Source organism: Ambystoma mexicanum, chromosome 6p (assembly GCF_040938575.1).
Source record: "Ambystoma mexicanum isolate Mex_15411 chromosome 6p, UKY_AmexF1_1, whole genome shotgun sequence".
Taxonomy (NCBI): Eukaryota; Metazoa; Chordata; class Amphibia; order Caudata; family Ambystomatidae; genus Ambystoma; species Ambystoma mexicanum.
Window position 1 is genome coordinate 818,589,262 of NC_090935.1, and position 25,280 is coordinate 818,614,541.

A 25,280-nucleotide genomic window follows, 5' to 3' on the forward strand; every position below is an offset into this window, starting at 1 on the left:
CAGCCAACATGTCATCACAATCTAGATCCCTGGTCCCTATGGTCAGCCTCCAAATGCAAAACACCCACCTGAGTATTGCATCCACCCACTCTGAAATGGCAATTACATGACAGAACACCAATTGCAAGTTTCGAAACAAACACATGTCCCTCACATACACCCAATGGGTGTCAGTGAATCTCAAAACCCATATCATGATATGCATGAAACCAATGAGATAATACTACACATTGAAGTTCGATAAAAAAATATGTATTAAAGGAAACATAAATAGATTCAAAAATAAAGAAACAGAAATGGGAATGTACAGAAATGAAAAGAAGCATGTCCATGAAAAAAAGCAAAACCAAAAATCATAATCCAAAGTAATGGTGTCCAAAGTCACTGTCCACAAAAGAAAATCCAATGGGAAATAATAATTGAAAGCCATTGCTCCATGGGTACATTGTGAAAGTGAAATAAAATCCAACAGTGAACTATGTACAGACGAACAAGCCAGGGTCCATTGTCCCAAACAAACACATGTCCCTCACATACACCCAATGGGTGTCAGTGAATCTCAAAACCCATATCATGATATGCATGAAACCAATGAGATAATACTACACATTGAAGTTCGATAAAAAAATATGTATTAAAGGAAACATAAATAGATTCAAAAATAAAGAAACAGAAATGGGAATGTACAGAAATGAAAAGAAGCATGTCCATGAAAAAAAGCAAAACCAAAAATCATAATCCAAAGTAATGGTGTCCAAAGTCACTGTCCACAAAAGAAAATCCAATGGGAAATAATAATTGAAAGCCATTGCTCCATGGGTACATTGTGAAAGTGAAATAAAATCCAACAGTGAACTATGTACAGACGAACAAGCCAGGGTCCATTGTCCCAACCAAAGAAATGAAACCTATCTAACAACACTAACTAATAAAATAAACTATATACAAAAATGTGGCCAATGTCCAAAAGGTAAAAAAAAATCAAAAAACAAAGGAAACCTAACACTAACTACACAACTATTTACATGGGCAGCGGGCTAGTCCAACGGCTCACTGGATGTTGTTATGGGCCAGGGCATCATCAAACTCCTGTTCAATGGCTTGGAGGCCGGCATGTTCCCTGGCCCCGAGGTCTCGCAGGGATAAAGCAGTGTGCAGCTCCAACTCCCTGCGAAGACCCTCGAGGCACTCAGCCTGCCTCAGCGCCCTCCGCATGGAGTTCTCCGCCCTGACCATTGTGCGCCGTTGCTCCTCTGCCCGCTGCCGCTCCGCACCTATCTGCTGGCCCAACCGCTCCCACACGGAAGCCACTCCCATTCCAGGGTTCTCCTGCCCTCCGGCCGATGCCTGCACCCCTGATGTTGATGGCCCGAGCCATGATGCCTCCTACGTCGAGCCTGCCGCTGCCTCCGACGCAACTGTCTGTGCCAGCACGACGGCATCCAGGCTGATGGAATCCACCGACGCCGTCGTGCACGTGCCCTGCCCGATGATGCCGTCACATCCTCCATCTGCTGTGTCCACCCCTGCTGGACCTCCGACTCCCGACTGTGGCAGGGATGGGATCCCCACCGAGCCAGCTGCATTGGTCGGGGCAGGTCCACAGGGGGCCCTGGTGGCATCTGGGCTGGAAGACGGCATGGAGAACGACTGGTGCATAGTCTCCACAGAGGAGGAGAGGGTCGCCAGATTGATCGACACATGTAGGAAACCCCCGACCATGGCCGATCCCAACTGGGCCACGTCGGCACGGTGCTCTCCGTGATGACGTGCATGCTCCTCCCGGGAAGCACGCACCTCATCACGAATTGCACCTGTGCGCAACACGACACCAATCAGGACCTTCTCCATACAGCCAGGGGTCCCCTCGTCCGCAGGTGGAGGGGAGTCAGATGACATGGACATCCCCCCTACCTGCGGACGGGCCTGGGATGGGGCATCCCTGCTGGTGCATGGTGGTGCAGTCACAGTGTCAGGGACAGTGACATGCACAGGCCCCTCCACGGCGACCTGTGCTGCCTCCTGCCCCTGGACTGCAACACTTGCACCAGCAGGGATGACCCACCAGGCCCCATGTGCGCCTCAGTAGCGGCCTCCTCCTCCTCTGTGGAAACCACCAACCTGGATGGCTCCACCCCGTCTTCCGCCGTTGAAAGCCCCTGTGGGGGCTCACCCACCACTTCCGCTGCAGCCGTGGGGGCATCCCCGCCGCTTTGCTCCACAGAGCCGTCTCCGCCCTCTTCTTCACGTGGCACGGTGTAGCGGGAGACATAGAACACAAGCATCAGGGTACTGTACAATGGTCCCCTAGACAGGAAGCAATAGCAGATGAGTGGCACTGTCAAAGATCACTTCCATCATGTCCCTCCACAACACATGGCTCAGTGCAGGTAAAACACATGCGGTAACAGGCATGGCGCATGCTATGGACATTAGCATACATGTCCAAGGGATTCTTGGAACATACAATGTTGTTTTGGAACTCACATGCATCATGGGCCATGCCTATCACATGCACACACTTCACCCTAGTTTCATCCATCTGGCCTCGTACACCACAGGCACAGTGGATACAAGGATGACTAGGCTGTATCAGTGAACCTGAACATTGCGACAGACATGTGTCATGCATCCCTGGCATTCACAAGTCACAGACACACAGGTCAGACACACAGACATGGACAGCATACATGTACATGGCATCAGCACCCATCCCTCACCCCCACCCATGTCCAGGAACAGAGACTGTCATGCTTTTATGTGGCCATTCCGCATAGGGCAACCCATGTTGCATTTGAACACATGCACCAACCGTGTGGTTCACACATTACTGGTCTCACATGCATGACGTCCCTGCACACACACATGCATACATGGCCTATGTCACACATACAGGCAAGTATCAGACAAGCAGCACACTGCGACATGCCCTGTCTCACACAGCAATGCTTGGCCACTTACCGCTCAACTCCAGACGGGTCTGCCTCTCAAGGATCTGGGCGTGGAGCGCTGGGCCTACGCGTTCCAGGACCCTCATCTGGATGGGACTCATGCGGCCCCGGCCCCCCTCCACGAGGCGTCGGGCCTTCAAGAGGGTCCTGAACCTGCAGTCATCCCAGCGCTTCTTGACATGTTGGTGGTCGCGGTCTCCCACCCCCTCCGCGTTGATGGCAGTCACGATGTCCGTCCAGATCTGAGTCCGTCCTTCCTTGTTGGCGCGCTTACTTCCGAAGAGGGCATCATACTGCCCCAGGACTTGCTCCACCAGGACACCAACTTCGGTGGCAGTGAAGCTGGTGCCCCTCTGCCTCTCTGGCCGGGGGTTGCCAGTGGTGCCAGATGTTTCAGTGCCCGACATGGCAACCCCAGAGGCAGGAGTGGGTGGGCAACTGGGTCCTGAGGCTGGGCTGTGGAGCGATGGTATCCCAGTCTGGAGTGTTCTGTTCCAGCAGGGGTGGACACAGCAAATGGACCCCTGCAGATGGCTGATGTGCAGGCACCAAATGGCAGGGCACGGTGGCAGCAGGCAGGTAGGCAGGCAGCAGCAGATGGCTCGTGGGAGGCTGCTCGTGGCTCTGGGGGGCAGTAATTCGGCCTTTTGGGCAGGAGCGTGGTCTTCCGTGTGCTTACGCGTGGCCAGCTTGATACGGAGTGAATTGGCACGTGAAAATCCTGCACGTCTGCGTGTAATTCGAGGAAAGGCCCTTAGCGCGTATGCACGTCAGCACGCATATGCGATTTCATTGGACCAAAGGCCCTTAGCGCGTGAGCGTGTCTGAAACGTGACGCGCGCGGGTGTTTCCCTCATTTCCACCAATCGCGTGTGAAAGTTCCCGCGCACCCCGAAACACACGTACCCAGGCTAATCGCGTGTGGAACTTCCCGCGCACCCCTGATATGCACGTACCCCGCTCAATCGCGTGTGTAACTTCCCGCGCACCCCGAAATACACGTAGCCTGGACATTCGCGTGTGGAACTTCCCGCGCACCCCTGTAATACACGTACCCTGATGGAATCGCGTGTGATACTTTCCGCGCACCCCTGATATGCACGTACCCCGCTCAATCACGTGTGTAACTTCCCGCGCAACCCCGAAATACACGTACCCCGCTCAATCGCGTGTGTAACTTCCCGCGCACCCCCGAAATACACGTACCCTGCTCAATCCCGTGTGTAACTTCCCACGCACCCCCGAAATACACGTGCCCGGCTCAATCGGGTGTGTAACTTCCCGCGCACCCCCGAAATACACGTACCCCGCTCAATCGCGTGTGTAACTTCCCGCGCACCCCGAAATACACATAGCCTGGACATTCGCGTGTGGAACTTCCTGTGCACCCCTGTAATGCACGTACCCTGATGGAATCGCGTGTGATACTTTCCGCGCACCCCTGAAATGCACGTACCCCGCTCAATCGCGTGTGTAACTTCCCGCGCACCCCGAAATACACGTAGCCTGGACATTCGCATGTGCAACTTCCCGCGCACCCCTGTAATACACGTACCCTGATGGAATCGCGTGTGATACTTTCCGCGCACCCCTGATATGCACGTACCCCGCTCAATCGCGTGTGTAACTTCCCGCGCAACCCCGAAATACACGTACCCCGCTCAATCACGTGTGTAACTTCCCGTGCACCCCCAAAATACACGTACCCCGCTCAATCGCGTGTGTAACTTCCCGCGCACCCCCGAAATACACGTGCCTCGCTCAATCGCGTGTGTAACTTCCCACGCACCCCCGAAATACACGTACCCCGCTCAATCGCGTGTGTAACTTCCCGCGCACCCCCGAAATACACGTGCCCCGCTCGCACAGGCCCAATTGCTGTATGTTGCCACTTTTGTAATGCGCAGGGACGCTACTACCTGCCTTCGTGTGGCGGACGTGTTTCGGCTTGTGCGTGTCTTTGGCTGTGCGTGGCTTTGCCCTATTCTATTCCATGAATACGTGTGGTTCGAGTGCGTGTGGGCGTTCCGTCTGCTTCCCTGCAGTACATCCCCAGTTACACCCTTATTTTCGCGCGTTGTTCCCCATTCCGTGCGTTACGCCCCGTGTTCCACCCACTTTCTGGTGTATGCGCCGAGGTTGTGCGCTTTCACTGTGTGCGTCGTGCACGCCTTTCGGGATGTTGCAGTGACGTGTGCGCCATGCACGGGTTTGGCGCGTGCGCCTTTTTTTTGCGCTTGCGCCTGCTTGCGCCTGCTTGCGCCTGCTTGCGCAAAGATTTTCGGCGCATGTTAGTTCCATGAATCGGCCCCTACATCTATGCTAAAGACTCCATTATGATGAAACAACCTATGTGCAAAGCCTGTGGGCAAGCACTGAGTACAGAAGCTATTCGAGTTGTCCCTGAGCTAAATGGTAAGGCCTGAATGCTACTCAAATGTTTAAAAGCCAGAAATTGGCATATGGCCTTCACACTGTCTAATCTCCTTCATATCATTTAAAACTAGCATGTTAACATGTCAAGAATGTTAGTGCCCTCTTTGCATGGGCATAGATGGTGAATCGGTGCTGGGTGTACAGCAAAAAATGATTATCTTGTTGCATTCGATAGTTGCCAAGCAGTATGTTCCCACATTTACATCTCATCTATCATGTATGTCTGTATTACAATTTAGAATGGTATCGGTTGTATATTTTGGGCCAGCTATTAAAACCCCTGTTAGGGTTTTAGATAGTTATTTTGTACATTGTTTATGATCTTGGGCAATTGTCAAATGAAGGTGTGTTTTTACATTATTTTTGATGCCATGCTAGATGGTACAGAGATCAGAATCCTTCGATTGGTGTCCATAGGGATCTGTGATTTTTCCTCACAGCAATTTGCTCGAGGCCCATTTGTTTGAATTATTTTACCACATTTCACAGTCAGAAAATGTGGGAGGAGACTCCTCGCCACGTCCCCCACACATCCACTCCACCTTTCGAAATACTTAAACCCAACTCCTCATCTACATTTGCGGTGAAATGTGGTACAAAAACCTAAGAACAAATGGGCTTCGAACAAGCTGGTCTGTGAAGAAATGGGGTTGTTCCGTCCATAGCATCCATAGCAGGCTGTTTAAATTGCAGGCAATGTGCCTCAGATCCTGATGTAAAATGTTTGAAGTATTCAATCCGTCAAAAGAGGCTTAAAGGCCATGTAATAAAAAATATTGTGTACAGAAGCTATTCAGCCTGCACATTCTTTGAACTATGGCTATTGTTTAGCTTGCCTGTTCTTTGAGCTATGGCCATTCTTAATGGGGTATACACAAATGCATGTCTATAAACTCAAAATGCCATGAAGTACTGCAAAAGCCAAAACTATTCAATGCTTATTTTTCAGTCATCGTGGATCCATATGATTTAAATTTACTTTGCATGCATATTTATATTTTTTCTAACTTTAGGATCTCTTCTTTACAAACTCCATGAAAGGACATACAGGGAAAATGTTGCACCAGTGCAGGTGCAATTGGCAGGCAATTAGAACCGGCGCAAAATTTGTCCTATTGCAAATATGTATTCTTTCATTTCATGTTTGCAACAGGGAAATACCTGCCTAGTGTTATCAGAGAGACTTGTAGCTCCAATAAACATCAGAACTTTCAAAAGAAAGCAATCAAATGGGCATGTCTTTGAAGAAAGAACATGGGCCACTCGCCACCCTCTAGAGATACTTCACTCTCTGGAGGCAAACTCTCAAGCTAATGACAAATGTGGTCATGATGTGCTCTGTATCACATCTAGGCAGACACAAACCACATTCAGTTTTGTTCGATTAAAAGTTCTCAGCAATTAGTAGGGGTCATTCCAAGTTGGGCGGATTTACCAGTGGTAAATCTGCCAAATAGAATTACCATTACTGCCTCTGTATCATCTCGGAACTGGAAGTAAATCTTCCATATTCTTTCATGTGGACTCCATTGGGGTTTGGCGGAATTAACACCAGTGGTAATTCCGCCAGTGGTGATTCTTCCATGTTTGGGAGGTAAACTGGTGGAAATACACCAACCAAGGGCGGCAGGCTTTTCCTCCGCTTTACCCCCAAAGTCAGAATTTGGCAGTGTTGTAAAAGTGACAGTAAATTCCATGACCACCACTTTATAACTGCACCACCAAACATGGAATGTCCGCCAATGTATTGCTTATGTGACTTTGATATTCCTTGCCAATGGTCCCCATGCACTTCATATAGCAAACAACATACTGCCTATGCCTGTCAATGACATCTTTGCAACTGTGCAACAAGAATACCACAAAAACAGCTACCCGCCTACAAAAATTCGATAAACAGCTGCCAGGCAACCCCACTAACATCATACGGAATGAAATCAGCAGCCTGCTGTCTCATGCACTCCACGAGGGATGGATAGATGAGGAAGAAAAAGCTTTTCTCACTAGAAGTCAACCCACCACTCCAGCTCTATATTGTTTGCCTAAAATTCATAAAGATGCCAGTCAACCACCAGGGCGCCCCATAGTAGCCGCCATTGGTTCATTACTTGAACCATTATCAATTTACACAGATTCATTTCTTAGACCCTTTGTACTAAAAATGAGGTCGTATGTTCAGGACACCACGAACATGATTAAGATCATTGATGAACTTGCCACGGACACTAACGATATTCTGGTCACTCTAGATGTAGTGTCCCTCTACACCAGTATTCCACAATTACAATGCATTCAAGTAATTTTTTCGTATCTCAAAACCAGAGAAGACCTTTCAGTCCCGTCTGAGTTCATTTGCGAATGCATTCGAATAGCGCTGGTCAATAACTTCTTTATGGTGGAAGATAAATTTTACCAACAACTACACGGAACAAGCATGGGTGCTACCTTTGCTCCTGATTTAGCAAACTTATTTATGGACAACTTAGAATTAAATTCTGTGTATCATGAAAACAACCCTTTCCAGTTAAACATCAAAGCTTGGCATCGGTATATAGATGATGTGTTCCTTTTATGGCATGGAAGTGAAACAACTTTGACAGAATTTCTTGAGTGGATAAACGCACAAAGCCCATGCATAAATTTCACTATGAGTTTCAATCATCAGAAAATAGCCTTTCTAGATTTAGAAATGTATAAAACATCTCAAGGCTTATTAAAAACCACTCTATACAAAAAGCCAACAGATAAAAACACACTGTTGTCATACAAAAGTTTTCATCCGCAATCACTGTGGGAAAATCTTCCCTTTGGTCAATTCTTACGCATCAGGCGTAATTGCTCCACTAAGGAAGACTTTGACCTGCATAGTAGTCACCTGTGGCAAAAACTAAAAGAACGAGGATATCCATCTCACGTGATCCGCCGATCACTTAAAAGAGCAAGGAACACAAACAGAGACCAATGTCTGGAGAAACGCCATAGAGTACAAGAAGACAAAATAACATGTGTCTCCACGTTTTCCCCAATTAGCAACGACCTTCGTCGCTGCATCCTAAAAAACTGGTCTTTAATTCAAACTGACGACTTCTCCCTAAACAAACCCCGATTTGCGTTCAAGCGTATGCCCAATTTACGAGACAAATTGGTACATACATATCAAGTGCCAAAAACTACGTCAGTACAACAACAAGCTACACTGTGGCATCTGCCACCAGTGAGCGGTCACTTTAAATGTGGTAACTGTTCGGTGTGTCGTTTGACAAAAAACGTGAAATCTGTCAACTTAAAGGGTCTAACATGGCACTTAAAAGCCTTCACCAATTGCAACACAGCTTGGGCAATCTATGCTATCATCTGCCCGTGCAAATTAATTTACATCGGGAAGACAAAAGACCTGTAAAGCAGAGAATCTGCGAGCACAGGTCATGTGTTAAAAATTCAGTTCCGGAGAAACCTTTAGTTGCTCATTTTGTAAAAGCAAAACACACCTGTGAGGATATTGAGTGGTATATTATTCAAACAGTTCCATCACAACCTCGTGGGGGACACCGCGACCGAAAGCTGAGGCAGCTTGAACAGAAGTGGATTTACAATCTAAACACTGTTCAGGCTGGCCTTAACATCGGAATTGAATGGAGTTTGTTTTTACATAAGTAACTCCTTTGCACAAGTGACATTCATGAAGCACACGCAAAACATTCATTAGTGTATGCTGAGCCATCACATATGCATGTTTACAACACAGCTTTCTAATGCCCTCAGTGCACATTATTGGGTGGAAATGTCACAATATGTATTGACCATTTTTTTTTACATTTCCTTTGAAATATCAAATAGAATATTACCAAAGTACAATTTTATTTAATGTTTGCAATTAGGATGCCCCATTCTTGTGCAGCATACTTTTTTTCAGCCCTTAATAATCTGGCCGCGTCTGCCATTGTTCCTTCCAAGATGGCGGTTGCGATTAGATGAATTTATAAATACAGCAAGTCTAGCCTTTTCCTAACATAAGTGAAAGCGAACCCGGCAGTAACTACCCGCGTTCGTTTCGAGTGGAAGCAACAATGCTTGTGATCAAGTAAGTTCCTTGAAAAGCAGCAATTGTAAGCACTCATATCGCGCTTTTGTGATATGCAAACAGCACTACTCTGTTAGCTATATACGGACTGTTACATCTCCGTATTTCCTTTAACAAATTAGGTAAACTTCAATTTACAATACGAAAAACATCACATACGGGACATGTGTGTCCGCAAATTAAGCTATATTGTAGAATATCTTCGCTTGGATCAAGAGGTATGTTCCTACCTTTTCAAAAAAACATGTAGTATTTTATTAAAAAATGTTCAAAACAATAGTGCAACATAATTGATTTGAAGGCAGTTTGTATCACTTTAGGTACGAACTTAACTTGGCTTATTTAGTAGGCTTCACTGCTATTTCACTTCCATTTTCGGATGTAATACAAATGACAAACACTCAAAGGCAGTCTGTACCGCTTTAAATATGAACTCGATTTGGCTCATTTAGGTGGCTCTGTTGTCTATCATTTTTGAACTTTTGCCTTCTAATGAATGTAGTGCAAAAGAAAAAACAAACTTTTCATAAAAATCATTTTCGTTTGTTGCGGTTTCAAAATCTTTGAAAAGAAATCACAGTTGGGACCAGTGAATCCTGTCCGCATTTGTTCTAAAATCAAGGCCACACACGCCAAATAAACCACGAAAAGGTTAGTTGAATTAGTTGCATGTGCACACACATAGAGACACTACACTTTGTTTTTATCTTGTTACCAACACGGTTTTTTCGTTTGGTTTTTAGGAAATTTACCAATTAACTATTTCTGAAATCCCAATTTGGGAGATCTATATAAATCAAGTCCTGAAGACGGGTCCGACGCATGCCTGATAGCATCAAATAACTAGCTACTGAGCCTTTTTAACCATCTTTTGCCTGGACCCAGAAACACACTCTTTGGTGTCGACAAAGTCAAGGACAGAAAAATTAACAAAGTCAAGGATAGTAAATTGCATCCAGGTTTCATTTAATAATAGGATGTCACCTTATTTGTTTACTAACCTCACTACATCACCAGTATCTGACGAATGTGTTCAGTTAAAACCAAATGGTCAAGACAATTGTTTTTCAGTATAGGTTCTCTTATGGATTGTTATGTGCATTTTTGTCTCTCCTGTTTTTAATTTTTCTAAGTGTTTTGTATCCATGAATTAAAATATGTATTTCTCTATGTTTTCTGTCGCAAATAATTGATCGACATGAAAGGTAGCACGTTGTGCAACTAGACACACCTGGCACGTGTGTAGGCGGGTAGCTGTTTTTGTGGTATTCTTGTTGCATTATAGATTCATATTAGTCCTTTGCCACACAGCCCCCTAAAAAAGAGGACTCCGCAGCTCTAACTGCTTTATTTCACATCTTTGCAACTGTTACATGTACTCAGCCGAAACTATGTTTGAGGCTTGAAGGGAATGGGTGGATGTAAAGACACAGACCAACTAGGGATATTGTTTATAAAAACAAACTGGTGTCTCATTAAGATTAATTAAGCCTATGTATCCAACACACAGGGACATAGAAGAGAACAAAAATCTCTCTATATCTTTAATATTAAGAAAACACCAAAAGAAGAACAAAAAGAAATTGACAAGAGGACCCCTGGTCCAAGATGTACTAACTATACCGACTACCCAGAAAAACCTCAACTCGGGAGTAGTGGGTCTTTTTAAGAAAAACCTGCCCTCAAGGGAAATCTAATAAAGCTAACACTGTTTCACTTTGAGGACAGCCTTTTTATGACAAACAAAAAAGCTCTGCAAAATGTTTTTTTTTTTTAAGGAAATTATTCAAAATAAAAATACCCAAATCCAAGTGTGAAAATAATAAAATATCCACACCCTCCAGCTTAACAATTTGGCATTGTAAGGCAGAGTAAGATGAATATGATGATATAATAAGAGGCAAAAACCTATTTTTTTCAACTGCAAATAGCCTCTTCGAAAAATCAATTGAAAGAAATATTTTCCATGATTAAAAATATTGCATCTCCATCTTATATTAATTTAAACTGTCTCCGTCCTATACCCTAGCAAATGAGTTTAATAGTTACTTTCATTATAAGGTTAATTCTATCCGTACAAACGTTGATTTACAATCATCCTCTACTCCCATTTGTTCACCTCAGAACTATGTGATTGTGTCTACCTCCAGGCCATGTGAATTTTCTTTTTCACTGGTAAATTCAGAAGATATTGAAACTTTAATTCAGAATTTGAAACCAACCAATTTTGATTATGACTTCATCCCTGCCTACTTGATGGTGCAATCATCATCTCTTAAATCATTTCTGACCGATGTTGTGAATGCCTCCCTGTCTCAGGGCATAGTGCCTTGTGATCTAAAAAAATCTGTTCTTATGCCTTTATTAAAAAAAACGTCTTTGGATCATCAGGCACTGAGTTCCCCTGTATGCAGTTTATTGGTAAATAAGTCCCTGGAATGTAGAATGACAGGATTATAATGAACAATAATGCAAAGCAGGCTCACTCGGCCAAAGGAAACATTCAAATTATGGATAACATTTGTTGAGGGCAACTGTCCATTACAAGGCTGGTATGCAGATGCTGTCAGGCACCTTGAGTAGAGGCTTTGAGCCCTTCCTGCACAGCCTTGGTGTATTCAAATGATGCACAACGGGGCAGGAGAACACACTTTTGCACTTGCACTCTAGGCCCACAATCGCCCATGTTCTTTAGACAGGAAACCTGGGCGGGACTATGTGCACTCTTAAATCAGGGTGGCTTTTGGTCTGTGGCTCCACTGAGATCAAAGCCCAGGACCGGGCTGCCTGGAAATTCCTGAGGCCTGCTGTGAGCTTTTTTGGAATGTAATGGCAATGTGGGAGGGTGGATTCCTCTTGCCCTCTGGACCCTTCAGGGAGTTAATATCCATAATTTGGCCTTGACTCACCTTCTTAACCTTTTGCTTGCGGGTACAAGCAATAAACATGTAGGTACAGAAGTATTATGAAGTCTGTTTTGTAGGTCTACACTCTGTGGTGCAATCCTTTACCTGAACTGAGTGGAGCTAACATTTATTATTTATTTAGGGGGTGGAGATGTCACTTTCTCACTGTTTCAACACACTTCTCAGCCTTGCAGAAAGGGATAGGGCATTACAAATATGATTTAATCAAACAACTGAATACATTTTAGGCCACAAAGCTGCATTAAAGCCAAAGCCAAGAAAGTGATTCTGTGGCCGCTGGCAAGGGCCAGCGACATAAATCTCTCATAAGATGGAAAATAGAAAAAGAGGGACATTGTCAGTCAAGGTAAAGAACCTAAAAGCAATCACAAAAAGTGTGTGAAATAACAGAAATGAAAAGGAAAGAATAATAGCAAATAGATAAAGCAGGACACACAGGGTGGTTGTATGTTACGGTGTGAGGGTGCCTCCATTAACACAATCCTGTAATTAGTGGGCCTCATTCTGAGTGTGCCGGTCCAGTAACAACGGTGCCGGTAAGCTTACCGGGTCTCACCTGGCAGACGGAACAGCACCCACCCACAGAGTTTCACGGAAGCACCGGCACCGTCATTAACGGTGCCGCTGCTTCCGTCGACACATAGGAATGGGGATTTACATTTACTGGCGCCTGAATTCTCGGAACACTGGGGTCGTAATACCCCAGTGTTACCGGGAAGTCAGGTGCCTGTAAATATTGCAAGTCTGGTGGCAACCTGCCCGTTTTACCGGCATGGTAACCGCCTCAATTTTAATGAGGCCCAGTATATTAACTGAAATAAGAGGCTTTGAAGAATGACAATAAGCTGTTTTGGAATCGTTAGTTAAAAATGTGGATCTCCTGGATAAAAGCGTGTATACATTTTCTGGCGGTTTAGAGCAATTTAGGAAGTCAAGAGTGTTGTACAGAAACAGTGAACATATAATCTGAAAGTGCAAACAGCAGTTAGAAAAATGTGCCGAAAAGTTGACATACCGGTCAAGGGCACTGAATCTAAGTATTTAAGGGATTCCAGATGTGGGTGGGGGAGAAATCTAAACAAATTGAGATGTTTATTGAAATGTACTCAAAGCTAAATTAACATTGAGGAGACTAATTTGGATTTCCCACATTTATTTCACCAAAACACAAGCTCAGAATATTCCATGCCAAGGTTGAACGGGAGTGGACAATTACTAGCTGTCATAACTTACTTTCAGGATTATCCAATGAAATAACAGAAAGTGACGATGACAAGGTAAAAAGGTGGTATTTCTCAATATGTGCAATTACAGAACCAAGAAGTGGATGGAAATGAAAATAAAATGTCAAAGCTAAGAAATGTGGCGGTTGCGAAAATCATTTTACAGTTGTGCTGCGTCAAAGTGATTTGGAAGGGTAGTTATTGATTTTATCATGGGGAACAGAATGTAAACAAAATGTCAGTAGCATTTTTAAAATGACTAATACCAGCTTGGGTTCTGGTAATGAAAGGTCATGTTTAGGTAGAGGGAAGACAAATGTCCAATAGCTTTATTAATTGACACTAATCAGTATCAAGGAAGTGACATAGTGGGGGTTTTAAGTTTGTAGGAATTTAAGGTGTCTTTATATGGGTCTATGTTCAGGTTTAAAACTGCTTTGTTCCATAAGGCAATGAGGGACGCTTGTTAATTTTGGGTGTAGTGTACTCGCCTTTAAATACGAGGTGGAGCGCAGTCTTGTTCAGGACAAAATAGTGGTGTGGGCATTGTGTAGTGGGTGGTGAAGAGGGTTAGGGAAAAAAAGTGAAATTAGGAATTTGAAAATTCCTTTTGGGGACTATTTCAAGAAACAAATAAGAGACAGCATACTTCTGGGGTACCATACAGCATATAGACAGATTGGGAGAAAGTTGAATGTTAAATCTATAAGGACTGTAATAACCTATTATTATTTGGGAATGACTCAATGGGAGGGTGAGCTGCCATTACATCATGCATCATTTAAACTCCAGATGGAAATGTAAAAATGATTATGAATAATATAGACAGACAAGGCTGCTCAACAAACCCCCACAGCCACCTCACCTAACCCCACTTACCTGCTCATCTCATCCAGTCACATGCTGTCTCGGCCGCTGACATCCGCCATGACAATAGAAAAGGGATGTATTACCATTTTCATTTACTATGGTGGTGGTCATCTTTGATTTTAGTTTAGTCATGGAGATTGCACACTTGCAGTATGCAAAAAGCCCATCTCCTGTTGACTCGGGCTGCTGGGCCATTCCGGGCCCTGTTTCACCCCATGGCTGGATTTGCAATCTAGCCACTTTTTTAAAAAACACTGTAGTAATGATTAACAATCTCTGAGATCTTAAGATCCTACCTTTCATTAACTTGCTAGGATAAATATCTAATCATTTAAAATACCTTCTTACAGCTTCATTAATATAGTTCCTTGTAATTGCCAACTCTCTAAAAGCTCTAACATGTTCCTCCTTAAAAAACATAACTTGAGAACATTGGACTTAAGATGATCCCCCTGGAGGGGCGTGTTAGAACCAGATGATGGAACGAGAAAAGATATCCTACAAGACAATCCTAGCAAGACACTGCGGGACCAAGGGAGGGAGGGAGGGTAAACTAGGGAAGGGGGAGTTAAGGATCACAAATGTTGTAAAAATGCTAATAAAAATATATTTTTTAAATGTTAGCCTGTAGCCTATAATACGTTGTGTCTTGTGTTTGACCCATATGATCATTCCTTTTGTGCAGTGACAAATTCAAACAAAATCAGCTGTGTTGATTTTTATAGATGATGTGGGCTGGTTTCCACAAAGTCCACAAAGTCTACTATATCCTCAGATTGAAATGTTGATCTCTCCTGTTCCAAAGACCATCGGGCATCATTACACATTTGGTGGTGTGGGAAAACAGTGGTCCGAATTCCATTACTGCCACTTTTGCTGCATCTCCATATTAAATATTTTGGCAGATTTACCATTGGGGGAATTACTGCACATTACATCAGCCAGTGGTAAAAATCCCGGGTGATCCTGTGGTAACTCCATGCAACCAGGTTGTGGTAACGGTAACTGAATTCGGCAGTGTCTCAGTAGATTTACCACTGGAATACCACCAAACTCGTAATGAGGGCCCATGTGTTGTGATACGGAAAACGTTTAACCCAAAAATCATCAAAACTTTACATTACCACTATTTATTGGAAAGGATCAGATGTGACATCTACTAGCACATTGTCAGTCTACTGCCTAGGTTAGCTTATGAAAATAAATGTTCCCACTATAAGACACTCAAAAGTCAAAGTTTGATTTTTCGGTGAAGGATCAATGTCCATGGTAAGGGTTACATGTTACTTTCCCTAAAAGTCCTCTAAAGAGTGTACACACTCACCTTTAGATTCTGTAAATTATTTTTTAAATTGTTTTAGCTTTTTTTCTATTGTACAAATGTGCATATAAAAGTCCAATTTACATAAGGCATGCCTCTATATTTTTGTATTTTTGTTTCTATTCTATGTAAGTGTTTTTGTGTTAATAAGTATTCTGTTTCACTACTGTTTTAATTTGCATGCAACTGACAGTTTAAATAATATCAATCTCATGTGCACTCCTGCAAGCAACTTGTGATGGATGAATGGTGTTATGCTGCATGCTTGCCATATGCCAGATTACGTCCAATCCATGTAGATCATTTAGATGTTCCTGGTTGTCATGAACTCTCCCTATTGTACAATTGGAAAAACACAGTTTGTACTAATAGCTTCTTTCACCACAGAAGGATGAATATCAGACCAAGTAAAATTTGACATGTGATTACCTCTATCCCAGAACTACAAATTAGAGGCTAGTCCCATAATCTAACAGTAATTTACTTCGCCTGCACTGATTAAAATGTATTCAAAGGGATGATGACCCAGAAAGGGACTGAATCTGTGTAAGAGGTTTGTGGGAGCCAGCAAGGGGTATTTTAACAAGATTGCCTAGCCTTATATCCTAACAATACAATTATCTCAATGTGATACCATATGAATGCAATAAACTATGGTGAAGCATAAAAGGTATAAACAAAACAGAATCAGGGAGGTGTGGAGAGTAAAATAAACAAAATAAATGTTTTACCTAATAATCGTACAAAGAGCCACTGCACACCAAGAGCAAAAGACCGCTGCTTATCTGGTACACACCTGAAATTAAGGAGATTTGCTTAGTTTGAGAGAATGTACATCTATTAAATATTTATAAGATCAGCAGTATACCAATGATTATTACCCCAAACTTGTTAAAAACAAAGAACATTTTGCAGACAGGTATTCCCCCCTTCCCATTCATGTAAATCTATGAACTGTACTACAATGTAAACTAGTCTTGAATAACACACATCTGCCATTGTGTTGGTCCAGGAAAACAAGGCAGGTTTTGGTTTGTGAAATAAAGGGAACGGCATGTATGCATTTTCAGGTGTTGGTGCATGCAGGCTGGAAATACCCGAGTCCTGAGTTTCTGTGCAAGCCTACATGGTTCTTGGACGGACACTTGGAAAGAAGAGCCCTATATTGATCATAGTGAGAGAATGCACTGCAAAACTGGGTTAGCTGCAGGCGTAAGGGAATGTGAAAGGTGTGCATGAGTAAGCAGTGGCATTGCTCTCTCAGTGTGGTATATTTGTGGCTTCATTATGTGAGTTGTACAAGGTATTAAGAGATGAAGGTATTAAGTAGGTTAGTGGGGGAAAGCAGAGGGGTTGGGCTAGAGAAAAAGTGCCCCTGGCTGCCGGATTCTTTATCAGGTTACGCTGAACATCCTTAATGGCTGCCTGCGTGTAAATGGGTCTTTTGATTCTGATTCACTTTAGTATGGGGAAACTGACCTGAAGACGTGCAATCACCCAAATACCTTGGTTGAACCACAGCTATTCTGGTTTAACAACCTGAAAGAGTTTGTGTTCCCAAGTTCGTTGACAGGGCTGTTGTGTTCGAGCGCTTTGCATGTTGAAGAAAGTAATTACCAAGTTCTGTCTGGATCTGTTCTCTGGGAATGGGAGGTATGCTTGATTGGACTTGGTCTAAGGTGCTTGCTTAGGTAGCATCTTTAATGATTCCGTGCAAGTGTGTAATTAGAAGAGCCAGGTTTTCAGAGTGCTTTTTAAGGTAAGGTGGTTTTCCTCTATGCTTAGCCATGTGTGGATAGAGTTCCAGAGTGCAGTGAAATCCTGTACTCCAATATGTCAAGTGACCAGAAGAGAAAAGATTCCATATTACATATTGGCCATAAAAAGGTTCTCTTTTGGTGGAAACATTAATGTAATGGTGCTTAGAGAACTTAGAGAACTTACGAACTTAAGTCCACCGAACAGATGTCAGAAATGGGAGCATGCCGTAGGAAAGCTACTGACACTGCACTAGATCTGGTTGTATGTGCATGTAATAATTCAGGAACAGGTTGACCATGCAAAGCAAATTCAATTAGACTGGCAATGTCAAGGTTATAGAAAGACATAGGGCCTAATTCCGGGTTTGGAGCTAACCATGGAGTAATTAGCTCCATGGTTGCCTCTGAAACCGTCCCAAATCCGGCATGGTGAATGGAGTAATTACCAGTCCATTCCAGGGTTGGAGGGACCGGTAATTCCCCATTCACCTTTTGCCCTTCGCCATTCCCATTTCTGCCCCATAGGGCTCAATGGGAATGGGGAAGGAGGTAATTACGGCACCGTAAATTACGGTACCGTAATTACCTCCGAGGTAACTTTGCGGGTCCCGTACTTAACTCCTGCTAAAAGCAGGAGGTAAGGAAGGACCCGCAAAGGGAACTCGGAATACGAAGGTAAGGGATTACCGGCATCGGCACCCTTACCGGTGCCGGAAATCCCTTACCTCCAACCTCGTAATGACCCCCATAGGCCTAACTGAAAGGCAATATACAATTAAACTCAAATCCCAGAAGAGGGTGGGATTTCGAGCAAACAAGTTCAAAGAAGAAGGAGAACATCAAAGTGGCACTCAATGGGCCTCATTCCGAGTTTAGAGGTAATCATGGTGCTATTAGCACTATGGCTGCCACAAACTCGGGTCCGGGTCCGAGTTTCCTAAATGGGGACTTACCGGGTCATTCCAACCTTGGAGGACCCAGTATTTCCCCATTCAGGGAAGCCATCCCCTTTCCCATTCGAGCCCCCATAGGGTTCAATAGGAATAGGGAGGGAGCTGTTAATAACGAGCCCGTTATTAGCTCCCTGCTCCCCTAGCGGGACGCGCAAAGGACTTCTGGTCTGACCAGACGTTCTGAGCGGGTCCCGCTCGGGAACCTCGTAATAGGACGGTAAGGGGTTAACGGCACCGGCATCCTTACCGGCGCCATTAACCCCTTACCGCCGACCTCGTAATGAGGCCCATGTCTTCATTCTGCAAGGCGATAACATTTCTACTCATGTTCAAGTAGACAGCAAAAGTTGACATGCAATATTTATGATATTTAATCATCTTGCCAGTGTTGGTCAATGCCAGTATAGGCCAAATATGAAATTAAAGACATGGCATTGTCTATAAATTATCTATGAACACAGTGAAATAGTTGACATTGGGGGTCATTACAAGTTTGGCGGTAGGGGTTTAATGGGGCCGGTAGAGCTGCCAGCCCCGTTAAACCCCTACCGCCGTATTACGAGGTTTTGCTCGCGGGACCCGGTTTTACCAGGCGCCCTTAGCGGGTCCCGTAAGCAGGGCAGGATGCTAACAACGGGCCCGTTATTAACCCCTATGGGGGCTCTAATGGGAATGGGGATGTACTGGGTCCGGGTTCCTTGAATGAGGAATTACTTGGTCCTCCAAGGTTGGAATGTCCCGGTAATTCCTCATTCGAGGAACCCAGACCTGGTAGCCGGTAAGGAGGTAGCCATGCCGCTAATAGCCCCCCAATTATTAAGTGGCCCCAATTTGAGATCATGCAAGTGTCAATTCTGTGAGCCCAGGACAGCAATGCGAAATTGATGTATATTCATGGTTATTCTGGCTAGACAATAACCAGAAGGCTACCTTTCTTTAATTCCCCAGGAGGAAGGGCAATACCTGCATGCAGGGCACAGAAGCTCTCACCAAGGGATCTCTTGGTACCCCTACTTTAAAGGGGCACTGACATAACGAACTCCAACCTCACACTAGGGGCTGCACTAGAGAGGAACGTTGAAGTGAGTATTCATGGAAAAGAGGTGGAATTAGAGTAGCCAAAGAGGGAAAGGTAGAGCTTCCACTATCTTGATTTTCTGTAGAGGCTCTTTTCCATCCTATAGCCTCAATTACATGCAGTACAAGGCACTCTTGGTATGATGTAATTAGGCATGGGTCATTTGTTACAGCAACAGAGATTGGACCCCTTACAGCAGGCTCACTTTTGTGCAATCCCTAGTGACAATTTAGCTTTAAAAGTAAAGGTTCTCCCACTCTTTTCTGGATTCATTTTTGGACTTTCAAGTGGGGAAGAAAAATTTGCCGGATCTCTATTTGTACTGTAGTCCATTCGAGAGTCCTCCAACAGTGAGCTGAAGATAGAAGGCTTGCAAGGCAGAGAAGGGCTCTGCTCACTAACTGTTCCCTTTGAGCAGTGGAGGAAAACAGCTGTGGACCAAGGGTTGAACCTCTGCCAGCAGCACTGGAACATGGCTGTTCATTTGAGGTGAAGGAACCCCTTTAGGTTCCAGCCAAACTTTTTGGACTGTGATCTCTGAGCAAGAAAGACTCACCTAGTCATAAAGACCATGAATTGGGGCACACAGGCACATGGAAAGTAAAAAGCAGCCTTGAATCCTGTTTCACAACTTTGAGTAATTTATAAACTACTTCAATCATGCTTTATGCCTTCGATCCGTCACAGGACCAATGGTGCTGCTTTTGCATCCTCAAATCGCTGACTGCCTCTTTGAACCAGTTCAACACTGACTTGCGCAAGTAGCATTCCCTGACACTTTGACTCAAATGCAAGCTCACTGCTGTGGAGGCACCCCATTAGCCACACCTTCAAGCACCGCTTTGATCCAGCAGGCCCTTGTCTTGACCCAACTCAAGCATTGACTTGTACCGCTGGAAGTCAGTGTGTCATATCCCTATTTGACCTGACTCGACTACTGACATGAACCTGTGAAGCACACCTACCCACATCTTCTCGAACTCCAATTAAAATGGCGCTCACCCCTGCTTAGATGCAGACTGGACACTGACTCGTCACGGGATCAATGCGACTTGCATTATCCCAAATATGATTTGAACACCAAAAAGTGCTGTTGAGCCTTGAAGACAAGAACAAGGTACTACAAGCCCCCTTGTTCAGCTTGTTCTATATAAGTTTGTTGTTCAAGAGCATATCCTTCGAACAGTGATGTTGCTGCAATTGCTTGCCTGACCACCCCTGATCAAGTAGCCAGTGTGCCCTGCTGCACCAGTGCTGCATTTTATGTGTGCTCTCCACCGATGTGGGCTTTTGCTAGTGTTTTAGACAGTTGATTGCACTTTTGATTGTTTAATTAAAGTTACATATACTTCTATAGAATCTTGATTTGACCTTCTGTTATTTCGCAGTGTTTGCACTATTGCTGTTTGGGTCACTACTGTTATCAACACTCCTGAGAGTTCAGCCTGTCCTCTGCCCACATTACCACAAAAAGGCAAAGGAGGTATTCCCATCAGGCTATGTCTGTTTTACCTTTATGATTGGGATCACTGCTGATTTAGTAGTAGTGCGGGTCTGAGTAGGTGGTTTAACCACTACTTATTCCAGTACTCCTGCAGAGCAGTGGTCATATCGTCAAAGTATGACAACAGCAGTGACGCAATCAACACCATTGTCAAGCCCATATTGTCCAAAAAGATGTGCAAAAGCACGTTCATTTGACATATTAAAGAAAATCCATTCTCACTCCATACGTTTCAAATACAAAGTCAAATTATTTACTTTTATGTTAACCATATTAAGTGGTGTCCAGTCTACTTTGAAACAAGTGGAGCAGAAATACTTGTCCCAAAATGGAATGAGCAACTGAGCATATCAAGAGAGAATGGGTGGGTGGAGAAGGGTATTTTGGTCGGTCACCCAGAAAATATTTGAAATAATTAGCCCAAATGCTGTATTATAAAGCACACTGGGCCTCATCGGGGGTTGGCGGAGCGGCAAAAATGCAGCAGTATCACTGCTCCATCGAATCCTGAGTTTGGGCGGAAAGTGGGATGTTTACTGCCTGCTTTTTGCTGGAGGTAAAAACATCCCCTTTCCGCCCATTTTTGGCGCTAATACCAACTATTGACCCATAGTGTCCTATGGACTCCGATAAATGGGGATCAACAGTGCCACCGCAACTCAGAATCCAGCACAAATTTGGGTAATGCTAATAGCATTGGACGGTATGCCGACACATTTACCACCGGATACCCCCCAACTCGTGATGAGGCACTGTCTGGAAGAAATTGAAGAAAAAGACATGGGTCTTATTACAAGTATAGTGGTGAGGGAACAATAGTGGTAATGCAGGTGTTATTATGTTATTCCTGCATTACTGCACCTCTGTATTACAAATTTGGTGGTAAGGTGGAGGATGTACCTTCAGCAAAAAGCTGGAGATAAATCATCCATTTTACCCCCACAAATCAACATAATTGGCAGAATTACTGCTTGCAGTAATTCAGCCAAAATTCCCATGGAGTCCTATCGACTCTGAATATGGGGATTAACACCACCCTACCACCATTTGTAATTCTGTGGTTAATTCGCGGGGCCAGGTGGCGGTAATACTAATCAAGTTTGGATGTTATTAGGCAGATTTACTGCTGAATTACCACCAAACTCATAATGAGGCACTATGAGGGTTTCATGTCTGTTCTGAATGGGAACACATGACATATTCCTATATATAAGAAGCCAGGTCTGGCACAGTATACAGTAGCAATTCACTGCAGAAAAAAATATCTATGTCAATCAGGAAATTGTGCACACAGCAGAAATCTGGATGCACCATAGATGCATATATTTCCTCATCTCTGAAACAGTGTCTGTTACGGTGTTGCACTACCACACTGAATTTTGAATTTTGAAGTATTTATAGCGCGGGCACAACAAACTTAATCGTATCCTGGGGCAGATGGTAACATTTCATAGTATGGAAGCATATTCATACTGAGAACAGATGACACAGAAATTAGAACACAGCTAGACAGTCATCAGACCTACTTAAATAGGTAAGTCTTTAAGCCTGCTCTAAATTTCCGCAGGGAGGTTGCCTGTCTCAGGCTCAACAGAAGACTGTTCCATAATCGGGGTCCAGACACTAAGAAACATTGGTCACCTCTTGATCTATAATTTGTCCTTCGAATTACAAAACAAAGTTGATCTTTAGATCTAAGGCCTCTGGTTGGTTGATATCGCTTCAATTTATTGATTAAATAGGCCAGTGCCAGACCATTCAGGCATTTATAAACCAAGCACCCTATTTTAAATTTGATCCGATCATCCACCGCTAACCAAAAACTAGTCTTGCACATGCATTTTGAGCCTTTTGAAGGCAGTGGATCTGGTTGGCTGTAGCTCCAATCAGAAGTCTGTTGCAATAGTATAGATTGTAGATTCTAGATATCTAGCCAGTATCATACCAGCTAAATTAATCGCGCATTGTAAGGCCATTGCAACAGTACCATCACAGATTTGCTCCAGTTAGGCACAGTCAAGATAGTTTTAATCCAGTTAAATACACTGATATTATAGTGTCCACATTGGACTCAGAGAATTCCTTTCCTATTTTCAGATAGCCTAGAGAAAATATCTCTGCCAGTACCAGTACCAAATTTCCCCTAGAAAATAGCCATATCATGTTCAGTATTTTGCATGTCATTGGTTCCAGTTAAAGACACAGGGCCTTTTCAGAGCCTTGGCAGTATCCCAGCGGTAAATCCGCTGGGATACTGCCAGCACAAATAAACTTACCGCAACTCGATGTTAGCTGTTAGCGCCGGATCTTAAGTTGTGGTAAAACTGTTACTCCCTATTTCTTGAAGAGACCATAGGTATTAGTGCGGCGGTAATAGCACTGCACATTTGGTGGAAAGTGGAGAGTTTTATCTCCAGCAAAAAGCTGGAGGTAAACCTCCTACCTTCCGCCCAAACTCAGGATTGGGCTGAGTGGTAATGTGGTGGTCATAGCATTACTGCTGCATTTTTTCCTGCTCCTCCCAACCCCTGATGAGGCCCAGAGTCCTGTTAATTTACACATTGCCCTTGGGAAATATTTTAAAATATCCCATACAATATTACCCTAAGAACGCTGCCTCATACCATTTTGCATTGCCACTAGAATAATGTGATGCATGACATTTATTTGATTTAAAATTGCATTCAATGCTGGTCCTACCCAGAGGGTCTCGGAGCACCGTGCACAGTTTAAAAAGGAGGAGATGGGAAAAGAAGTTACAATATTTTCAGAACAACATAGGATGGTTATGATGATTATGTCAAAGCTTTCTCCTTTCCCTGCACCTGACCAGGGAAAGGAGAAAGCTTTGAGGCTTTGGAAGAAGGCGATGATGGAAGCTGGTGCACGGATGTGGGTTGGAGGTTGTTCCAGGCTAAGGATGCCCATTGGGTGAAGCTTTGTTTGGTTGCAGGTTAGCTTGCAGAATGGAAAGCGTAAACGATATTGATTGGCTTTTCTGTTTTTTCTGGTATTTGTGTGGGTGATGAGTTTCAGTTTGCTCTAAAGGTAGGATGGGATATTAAGGTGGATGTCCTTGAATACAATGTAGAATCCTTTGAAAGCAATTCTCTTGAGGATTGGTAGCCAGTGGGGCTGGGAGAGAGTTGTAAGAGTTTGGATAAGTGTAGAATGAGTTCCCCTTATGCAGTCTGTGTGTCATCCCGGGGGTGATAGTGTTCTTCCAAGTAAAGTGGGGTTAGCATTTCAATAGTCTGTGTTAGAGAGAACTACTCTGTGGACTGCCGTACAGACGTTGTCAGGGGGGAGGATGTGTCTTATCTTGTGTAGGAATTGTAGCTGTAGGTTGCATGTTTTGGTGACAGTGGTTTGGGAAGGATAGGGCTGGGTCAATGTTGAAGCCTCAGAGCCTTTGAAGGGGGGATATGTGTGGGTTGTCAAAGATAAGTTCCTTGATCTAGGCGGTGAGGTTGGATTTGTATCTTGGGTGGGGGGGGCAAAAGAGGAGGTGTACTATTTTGGATGGGATGAGTTTGAGGAAGTGGAAGTCTGTGCTGGGAATTCGTTATCCAGAAAGTGTACAGGTTTAGTTTTGGTTGTGAGGGTGACAATAAGGGTGGATTGAACCCGTTGTGTAAGATGTTTTTGGAGTGCAGTGTGGAAAAGGGACTGTGGAAGGTGGGGCTTGTCTTATGATGTGTATTTTGGAGTTGTAGAAGTCCATAAGGGAGTTGCATACTGTGGTGGATCGGGTGTGGTAGCGGTGGCAGGTGATTTGCAGAGTAGCATGATGATGTTAAAAGGTTTCTGTGTGGGGTTGCTGTCAGAATGGAGATCTTGGAGGTAGTGGGCCGATTTGGCTATGTTTATGGACATTTTGTTTCTTGAGTGGCAGTCTCTGAGGGGTATCTTGGAGGAGTGGCACGGGTTCCCTTGTAAGGCTCTTTCTAGGCATCTGGCTTCCTGTTTGGTTGTATAAGGGAGTCATTGAACCATGGCTAGTGGTGGTGGTGGTGGTTTAGGGGTTTCTGTGGTTTTGAGTGGTGTGATTATAGTGTTATAAATGCTAAGAAGTGCGATAGATGGGAAAAGGTGATGCTATGAAGAGTAATAAAATAATCATAATAGTATTATTATTATAATTATTATTATTATTATTATTAGTAGTAGTAGTAG

General features: G+C 44.0%; 1 protein-coding gene across 1 annotated transcript in view; it reads right to left on the reverse strand.

Annotated features, from left to right (window-relative positions):
- The window catches only part of SLCO4C1 (solute carrier organic anion transporter family member 4C1), an 812,270-nt gene that overhangs the window by 98,108 nt on the left and 688,882 nt on the right, over positions 1–25,280 (reverse strand). Inside the window, exon 11 of the mRNA XM_069625459.1 lies at positions 16,541–16,605. Within this exon, the coding sequence (XP_069481560.1) occupies positions 16,541–16,605 (65 nt within the window). The remainder of the gene's footprint in view (positions 1–16,540; positions 16,606–25,280) is intronic.